General features: G+C 72.2%; 1 protein-coding gene across 2 annotated transcripts; it reads right to left on the reverse strand.

Annotated features, from left to right (window-relative positions):
- Nucleotides 1–1134: 1134 nt before the first annotated feature.
- NHERF2 (NHERF family PDZ scaffold protein 2) lies at nt 1135–8934 on the reverse strand (the record flags this gene model as incomplete). 2 transcript variants are annotated; one of them, XM_084249219.1, is made up of 6 exons in its annotated part: nt 1135–1668; nt 2130–2173; nt 2246–2399; nt 2671–2850; nt 6691–6891; nt 8722–8934. In XM_084249219.1, the coding sequence occupies 6 exons, from the start codon at nt 8932–8934 to the stop codon at nt 1510–1512; spliced, it is 951 nt and encodes a 316-aa protein (XP_084105345.1). In that variant the 3' UTR covers nt 1135–1509. The 2 variants fall into 2 exon arrangements, with proteins under 2 accessions (XP_084105345.1, XP_084105344.1); XM_084249218.1 differs by having other exon boundaries at nt 1135–1694; nt 2111–2173.
- Nucleotides 8935–9234: the final 300 nt, after the last annotated feature.

Here is a 9234-nt window from a genome sequence, read left to right on the forward strand (position 1 = left end):
TGGGGTTGTTTGCAGTCGGGTCTGGCTCTTGTCTACCCGGGGCACGTGCACGAGCGTGCTTGCCCGGCTCGTGGGCCTGGGGCAGGCTCTCTGGGGCCAGGGCCAGGACGTGACGTTTGGCGCTGTGGCCGAGCCTGGATGGAAGCGCCGGATCGTGGGAGCCAGCTGCAGCCAGCTGCTGGGAAGCCAGCCAGGGGCTCTGCAGGCCTGGCCCCTCCCTCTCAGCGGCTGACTGAGGTCCTGAAAAAGGCCTTCCCTCCTGAACTCATGTGCCCCCAGAGGCTGGGCGGCCCACCCCCAGGTTCACAGAGCCCTGGCCCCAAAGGAGGCTGGGCACCGCCTGGCAGAGGCCTGACACGTGTGCCTGCCGGCCGGGGGTAAAGAAAAGGAGCTGCACAGCACGAGGACAGTAGGGATGGGGCCTCACCAGTCACTCCTGGCCACTGGGTCCCCAAGGCTGCGGGCTGGGGGAGGCGGGGCAGCAGCGGCCTGGCTGCCGGCAGCAGGCTCGGAGCTGGAGGCTCGGGAGCAAAACCCCGGTCTCCAGAGCTGACACTCTGGGGGCCCGCTGGCTGCTGCTTCCCGGCCCCAACAGCTGCGGCCCCCTGACCACGACCGAGGACACAGGAAGGACAGGCAGCTGAGGGTCCGAGGATGGCCTGTTTATTCCGAGGCGCGCATGCGCTATGGCTTACCAGAAAGACAGCAACGCTGGTCAGGTTGCCAGCAGGGAGGGCGGTGTGGGCAGTGAGGCCCAGGTCCGGGCCCCCGGGGACAGGCTCACGCACCCCCTCTCCCAAGCCCCAGAACAGCCACAGCAGGACGAGGGGCCAGTCCAGAGGCTGCCCTGCTCTGGGCACCGGCCTCCATCCTCAGCCCCGGGAGAGACGGGCCCTGCGCCCAGATCCTGATGTGTTGGGGTGATGGGGGGCCTGGCCTAGGACCCCACGCCAAAGAGGATGGGGATGGGGCAGCTCCCACAAACGCAGCCCGCCCCCTCCCCCTCCCCCTCCCCCGGAAGTTTCTGGACTCCCACCGGGGGTGGCTGCTGCCGAGGGGGAACAGTTTGCAAGAAAGGCTTGTTTTATTGCAATTATTTAGAGAGCTCGTCCTGAGGGGGCGGGGGCAGGGGCTCTGGTATTAAGTGGAAACATGTGTGGAGCTGGAGCTCTTTTTGGAAAAAAAGCAAAAACACAAATTCCTCTAAGTCAGCAGGCCCCAGCGTCTCTCCCTCCGCGCCTCCCTCTCCTCAGTCTCTGGGTGTCTCTCCCATCTCAGGGTGTCGCCCCCACCTGGCTGCCAGAGCCCCCCCTTAGCACCCAGCGGGCAGGGGGACGGGGCGGGGGCTCACTGGGGCCCAGGTTGGCTCCTGGGTGGCGGTGGGACCACCATGGCTTCTGGGGATGAGGACGCCCCCCTCAGTCCGCTGAGGCTCGGGAGCGCCGCTGGGCTCGGGGTGAGGCCCAAGTCTGTGGGGAGGCCCGGGGCCCCTGGACAGGCCCGGCAGGCTCAGAAGTTGCTGAAGATTTCGCGCTTCCGGCTCCAGTCCATCTGCGGTGCCCGCTTGTTGGCGCGGGTGGCCCTGGCCTTCTCCTTGGCCTCGGCTGCCGTGGGGCTCAGGTGGAGGCCGCTCTCCTGGAACGGGTCCGGCTTCCAGGTGCCGCCATCCTGGCCAGGGGCGAGGTGGGCAGCGGGTGAGCGCCAGCCGCGGACCCAGGCCCCCCGCGGTGACGGGGCGCCCACAGCCCAGGAGGCCTTCAGGAGGCGCTGGCCCCTGCCCAGGCTGCCCGCTCCCAGACACGCACCCCCGAGCCTTGGCGGCCGGCGCCCGCTACCCCACGTCCTCGCCTAAGCCAGGCCCGTGCCGCCACTGAGTGGGGCGCCCAAGGGTGAGGCTGCGGGAACCCTGCGGGTGGCGGCGCACCGGGGCTGCCTCCTGTTCTCCAGCGGGCGGCGGGCACCGAGCGCGGCCACCACTGTCCCAGTCCCTGGCGGGGGGCGGCGGCGCTTCACCAAGAGCCCCCGGGGAGGGGGAGGGGGGGCCGGCTCCCGCTGGGAGACCGAGGGCGACTTCAGGGGGTGCGAAAGGGACATTAAGTCAGGAGCCCACCCTGCCCTTCCCCCCTCACCTGCGCAGGGCTGGTCCCATTGGTGACGGGTGACGGCAGCGGACCTGTGGGGACACAGTCTCAGTGGCTGCCAGGCCACACCACCCCGTGCCCCCCCGAGGCTGCCGGGCACCCACCTTCCACGTGCTCCTCGGTGGGCGTGACCCGCAGCCGCTTGAAGTGCTCGTCTGTCTCGGGGTCCACCACCAGCAGCCTGGCCTCGTCCTCCCGCGCCTTGATGCTGGCCACCACCTCCGCGTGGCGCAACCCCTCCACGTTCTGCCCATTCACCTGCCACCGGCAGCAGGTCAGTGCCCCCCGGGCAGCCGCAGCCCCCAGCGCCCGCCAGGAGTGGCATCAGATATCCACCCGCCATCAGCCACGGCAGCTCCGATTCCAGCACCTCCCCCCTCCCACGAGATCAGGGACGCGGGGACGGGGCGCGCAGGGACATGGGGACACACAGGGACACCGGGAATAGACACTCATGGGGCACAGGCCCACGCACACGGGTGGGAACCTGAACTGGGACGCAGGGCACTCCGAGGCCTCGGCTGGGTACCTCAATGAGGCGGTCCTGGGCACGGAGGCCAGAGTGGGCGGCGGGCGAGCCCGGGTCCACGGAGCGGATGTACTGGCCGGGCCGGGACTTGTCGCTGTGCAGGTTGAACCCGTAGCCCAGGGGGCCCTTCCGCAGGTGGCAGAGACGTGGGCGCAGCTCCCTGGGGGGCCCGTTGACACCCTGCAGCACAGGTGTGGGTGAGTGCCGGCTCCTGGCCCCCCCCCCCACGGTCCCTGTGCCTCCCGGGGTCCCCGAGGGTGTGGCACGGCAAGGGGAGTGCCTGGCAGCTGCCTGTGCAGACCTGCGACCTGGACCCCCGGCCCAGCCAGTCTCCAAAGTCAAGAGCAGGGGCCTCTGAGGGGACAGAGGCCTGCGGGGCACCAGGAGAATCAGGGCTGACCACAGGCAGGGGCCCAGGAAGAGGCCAGCAGAGGTGCGCTGCCCCTCACAGCTCCCTAGGATGGCTGTCTCTGACCCTGCCTCCGCCCCCCATGGCTGTCCCGGGCTCTGCCTTGCCCCTCCCCATGGAGGACTCAGGGCGTCCCAGGCCAGCAGTTTGTGTTCTCTGAGGCCTGCAGGGGCCAGTGCCACTAGCGGGCTGTTTACTTTCACATTCCAGAGGGAGCAGGGCCGCCCCCACCCCCACAAGGCTGAGCCGGCAAGGCAGGAGGTGGGGGAGAAGGCCAAGGAAGGGGCTGCCCTGGCCTCCCTGCCGCAGCACCCTGCAGCCTGCCTCGCTTTACCTCCGGCATCCTGCAGCGGGGCTCCGCCAGGCGCGCAGGCAGGGCTGCCCTGGGTCCCACCCGGCCGGGACCGCAGTACCCAGGGGCCAGGCGCGCTGGCGCTCAATTAAACATGGCCGAGGTGAGCGGGCGGCAGCGGCTCGGGTTTCCAGGGACGCTGGGGCGTGCGCGCAGGCAAGGGCGCGCCGGCTGGGTGCTCTCCCTGTGGGGGGCCGAGGGACCCGGGCCAGGTGGGGGCAGCACCAGGGGAGAGCCCGAGACCCCAGCAGAGGACTGCAGGCCTCAGGTGGCCGGCCCCCTGCACCCCGGCCCCCAACTCTCTAGCCTCGGGCTTATTCCTAACCCCAATGCCAGTCTGCAGGGCGGTAGCTGCCCAGAGGTGGGGCCAAAAGCATGTCCCTCCTCGCAGCACAGGCGCACCTGGCCCTGGGTCTCCCTGACCCTGGGACATTGCCTCCTGGCGGCCCACGCCCCTCCTCCAGGACGCTTCCCTGACCCGCAAAGTCTGCCCGACACCCCTTCAGGACCCCCGCTGCAGGCCAGTTGGCCACTGCATGCAGGGACTCCAGGGACAGAGCTGCTTGCTGCCCCTGGGCACGCCGGGGCTAAGCCGGGGGTGCAAGACCCCGAGGTCTGCAGGACCCCACTATGGACTCCTGGAGGCTCAGGCGGCAGCACCTTCGGCTGCCAGGCGGGAGCAGAGCCGAGCTGGGCCCCACGCGGACACAGCACCAGTGCCAGGCCCCACGTGGCGTGGACAGCAGGCAGCAAGCGCTGGCGGACATAGCGCCAGGGCCGCGCGAAAGGCCGGCTCCCATCACGAAGCCCCACGCGGGAAGCAGGATTTGGGGGTGCTCAGAGCCATGAGTCCAGGCTAAGGGACATCCGTTTGGGGTCACAGTGGCCACAGCCCCGCCCACCCAGCCACAGGTGAGCCTTGCGCTTTCCCCTGACCCCACACCCGCCCCATGAGTGGGGTCCAGGAGCCTCCAACTGGGTGTGGGACCCTCAGGTGAGAAGCTGTGGTGCGGGCCAGGCTGGCTGCATGGTCACCCAGGGGGGAAGCCAGAAAGCTGGGGCGCAGGCACATTGCTCAGGCATTGCTCACATTCCTCGCTCCCCACCCTGGCTCTGAGCACTTCCTGCCGCCTCCCAGCCAGGCCCTCCGGCTCCCACGGCTCCCAGCTGGGACCCCAGAGCTGGGTCAGCCACATCTCCCAGTAAGGTCTGTGGCCAAAGGACTGGCCGGGGCACCCCGGGAGCCGGCTGCGCTCCCCCCCACACCCCCGAGGGTGACTCACAGCCGGGCAGAGAAAGGCTCCCGTTGTTGCCCTCGCTGCTCTCCCGGGCCGGCGGGGCCCCCGCCCGCCCCCCCCCCCAGGCTCAGCCAGCTGCCGGGGTGCTCCCTGCCCGGTCCCCGACCTGACCTGCGCGGGTCCGCGGCCGGGGCACCGCGAAGGGGCTCCTGAGCCCGAGGCGGGCGGCGCGGCGTTCCCGGAGCGGGCCATGGGCGGCGGCGAGCGTCCAGCTGCGGGGCCTGAGCTCTCAGCCGGCCCGCGGCCGCCACCCCATTTATCCGCCTCCCGCCGCGGCCCGGCCTCCCCAGGGACGGGTGGGACAGGGGCTGAGTCACGCTGGGCAGCAGGGTGGTGACCGAGACCCTCCCCTGCTCAGGCTCCAGCCTGGCGCCCCCCACCCGCCGGGTTTCCGTCCCCAGAAAGGAAGGAAGGAAGCGGCGGGCGGCCCTGCCCAGCGCCCAGGACCCAGGACCCGAGGCGGCCGCCCCGCCTCTCCGAGGGCCTGCACCAGGCGTCCCGCAGGACCGTCCCCTCACCCCCCTGCGCCCGGGCCCGCGTCTACCACGGCCCCGCCCGGCGCCGCACGCCGCCCTGCCTGGCCCTGTCCGGGGCGGCCGCGGTCTCGCCACCCGCATCAGCTGCAGCCGCAGCGCCCCGGGCCTGGGCCGGCTGAGTCACCACCACCACCGCCCAGGCCCTGACTGGCCGAGGGGGGCCGCTCCCGGCAGCACGCCCCACCCCGCGGGGTCTGACTCCCCGGGGCCTCTGGCCCAGGGCGGCCCCTCCGCCTGCTCCGCTCGCCGCACCGGCAGCTGCCAGAGCACCCCCTGGGCTCCCAGCAGCCGGAGAGGGCGAGTGGGGGTCGGTGGCGGGACGGGTCCCTGACGGCTGCCCTCCTCCGGGCCCCTCTCGAGAGCGGTCTGTGCCGCGAGGGCGGGTGCCAGCCAGCCCCGCACCTGACTGCACCCCCCGCCCCCCGTTCCCGCAGATGTGTGCCGGGAGGCTTCCTGCAGCCCCCAGAGCCCGGAATAGCAGAGGGGGGCGCCCCGCCCGAGGAAAGGTGCCTCAGCCACCCCACCCTCCAGATAAGGCCCGAGGGCGGATTTTTCCACAGGAAGGTGGACTCAGCCCTTTGCGTCCAAATCAATGGACAAACGCTGGGCGGGGGGAGGCTTCCTCCAGGCGGCCAGACACAGGGGTAGGAGGGACCCCCCCAATGCCACCAGCCCAGAGCGCCCCTGAAGTCACAGACCTGACCCTGAGGCCCCTGCTCTGTCCCTTGGTGGCTCTGTCCAGACTCCAGAGCCGGCCCCTGGCCCTGGCACCCCACGGCCTGCCTGCAGCCCAGAACCAAAGCACCGTGGGTCCACGCCTGGCCCCCGGGGTGCCGCCAACCCCCAAACAGGCCCACAGTCCAGGCAGCAGGCTCGCGGGGGACACCCACGAGAGGGGTCAGGGGGATACCAGCATAGCCTGAGCCCACTGTGCCTGTGGTTCTCAAAGCGGGACCTGGGGAACCCTGGGCTTGAGGCTGTTTCCCTGTAAGCAGAGGCAGGAGGTCCCGGGAGAGCCAGCAGCCTGGCGCGTCCTCTGCCAGGTCCTGCCCGGGGGCTACTCCCGCCCGGGGCAGGTGGCAGCACCCGCCCCTGCTCTGGTCCGAGGCAGGGGGCAGGGAGGGCCACCCCGCGTGCCCCACCTGTGTACCCCACCGAGACGGGCGCCGCCCCCACTGCCCAGGCCTTCACAGCGCAGCAGGCCGGCTCCTCAGGCAGACCCAGGGACAGACAGGCCGCGTGGCGCTAGCTCTGCGTCTGGGACGCCGAGCGGCCCTTCCCTGGCCAGGGCAGAGCAGAGCGTGGCCCAAGTGGCCGGGCCAGGCACAGAGGCCCCGGAGCCAGAAGACAGCGAGACAGACTTCTGGGGCCGGGCGGGAGGTGCCGCCGCGGGCAGGTGGGGACGTGGCCCAGGGCCCACCATACCTTCTGGCCAGCCTCGGGGCCGGGGCTGCACGCCTGCACCCAGCCCTGCTTCAGCTCCCAGGGGTCGTGGGCGGGCGGAAGCCCGTGCTGGGCCATCTCCTCGGTGCAGGTCAGCTGCCGCCGGCGGAGCTCCTCGTCCGTGTCCTTGTCCACCACCAGCAGCCGAGTCTGCCCCTCCACGGCCTTGATCCTCTGGACCACCTGGACGGGCAGCGACGGAGGGGGTCACTGGCCGGATTCTGCACAGCCCTGGGCAGCGGCACCACCCAGGGCGCCCGGGCTCCGGCACAGGCGGCCACCAGAGGTGGGCGGCTGGACTGAGGCCCGCGGCTCCACCCCCCACCCCCGGCTGCTCAGCGCCCTCCCTCCGCTCTTGGGCTCCAGGCACTCAGCTCAGCTTGGGGCTGCGCGTCCACCAGGCTCCCCTCGTCCAAGCTCTTCCTTCCGGAGGGGCAGGAGGTTGGGGGGCAGCCCGTCTGGAGGGGCGAAGACAGCCCTGGTTCTGGGTGTTGGGGTGTGTGGGATACAGGGCCTGTCTCTCCGCCGGGGCTGGCGGGACAGAGGCAGCTCCTGGGGTGGCAGTCTGGGGGTGCCAGGCCCACTCCTGCCCTACTCAGTGGCAGAGCACAGAGCTCGAGCCCGGCCCCCACCCTCCCCGGGCCTCCAGACTGACAGGACGGCTCTCAGCAGGTGAGGTCCCGCCCCCACAACCAGGTAGCAGGCCCTGGAGCCAGCAGGCGGGGGAGGGGATCTACCTGTGGGACAAGTGCGCCTTAGGGCCATCTGTGTGTTTGGGTGCTGGGAACTAACGCGGTGGGTGGCCATGGGACACGTGCCAGTGTGTGCCCATCAGGCACGAGGAAAGGGGGTGAAGGACGGGAGGAGCAGGTGGGCCCTGCCAGCTGCTGGGCAGATGCCGCCCCGAGGGTGTCTGAACCAGGCTCCTCCACCCCAGCCCTGATCTGTCCCGCCCTCTCCCTGCGACCCAGGGAGCCCAAGAGGACGCTCTCCTGCACCCTGACTGTGGTGCCAAATGAGTTGGCCAAGAATCCCAAGCCTGAGCCTCCTCACCCCTAAAATGGGGGTCTTGACTGGACCTCCCCCCGGGGTAGGGAGGCAGGTCCCCGAGCACCCGCACCCAGAGGCCTGGCTAACAGGCACCAGCTCTGCCCGCCCCACCCACTTTGCCCGCGGCTGGGAGGCCCAGCCCCTGGCCCTGACCCCCACCTCCCTCAGCAAACAGCCTTGTCCAGGTGACACTGGCTGGCAGACGGGCCCCAGGAGGAAAGAGGGCGCCAACTCCCGCCCAGCCAGGGCAAGCCCCAGCTGAGGTTGCAGGGGCTCAACGACCCGGGGCAGACTGGTTGAGGGTGGGGCGGACCCTCGCCTGGTGATGCCAGGTGGGGACATGGACAGCCCCGGCAGGGCCCGCACAGAGGAGCCCCGCCATCCTTCTGGCCTGCCTGCAGCTGCAGCAGGGGGTTGCGGCAGTGACCCCCAGGCCTGGGCAGCCTCCCAGAAGGCCTGGCCCGGGGCAGGGATCGCCAAGGCTGCACCGCAGGGGGACCCGGACACCGGCTCTCGCCCACGTCGCCAGGGCAGGCGCTGCCGGGTGCAGGCCGGCAGTGTGGGCTCCCCCACAACCCCCCCACCCCAGAGGTGCACCCCAACGCAATGCGTGCACGTACCTCAGCGAGGCGGCCAGGGTCCCAGGGCCCACACCCCGGGGGCCCAACCCCGCACACACACTGCCCACTGGGGCCGAAGCGAGCGCTGGGGCAGGAGAGGCGCCGCAGTGCGAGGGGGGGAGCCCCCCCCCACCCCCCTTTCGGGGCAGCGCCGGCTTCCTGGGGGGGGCTGGGAAGGAGGCTGCGGCGCTGCCTCCGCGGCCACGTCCCCCGCCTCCCACGCGCGTCCACGTAGGCCCGAGGCCTGGGCACCCGCGGCGCGGGCCGGGGGTCGTGGGTCCCGGGCTCGCGGGACGCGCGCCGCAGGGGGGGCCCGGCGGGGCGGGGCGGGGCGGGCACCCACCTGGTGGTGCGTCTCCCCCTCCACGTTGACGCCGTTGACCTCGACCAGGCGGTCCCCGGCGCGCAGCGCGGCCGCCTCTGCCGGGGAGCCGGGCTCCACGCGCCGGATGAACTGGCCGCGGCGGCCCTTCTCGCCGTGCAGGTGGAAGCCGTAGCCCTGCTCGCCGCGCACCAGGCGGCACAGGCGCGGCCGCAGCGGCTCCGGCGCGGCCATGGCGCCCGCCGGCCGGATGCGGACTGGCCCCGGCGCCCGGGGCTCGCGCGCGCGGGCAGGGGCGCGGGGCGGCGGCCTCCGCGGGTCCCCCTCGGCTCGCGTCGCCTCGGGCTCCGGCTCCGGCTCCGGCTCCGGCTCCGGCGGCGGCACCGCCCCCGCGCCCGCCCCTTCCCCGCCCCCTCCGCCCGCGCCCCGCCCCGCCCCGGGGCCCAGCGGCGCGGCCAACCCGGGGCCCAGGGGCGGCCGCCGGACAGGGACCCCGAGTCGCCGCCGGCCCCTCCGTCTGACCCCCACTCTGGG

Source organism: Talpa europaea, assembly GCF_964194135.1.
Source record: "Talpa europaea genome assembly, chromosome: 12".
In the NCBI taxonomy this organism is placed as follows: Eukaryota; Metazoa; Chordata; class Mammalia; order Eulipotyphla; family Talpidae; genus Talpa; species Talpa europaea.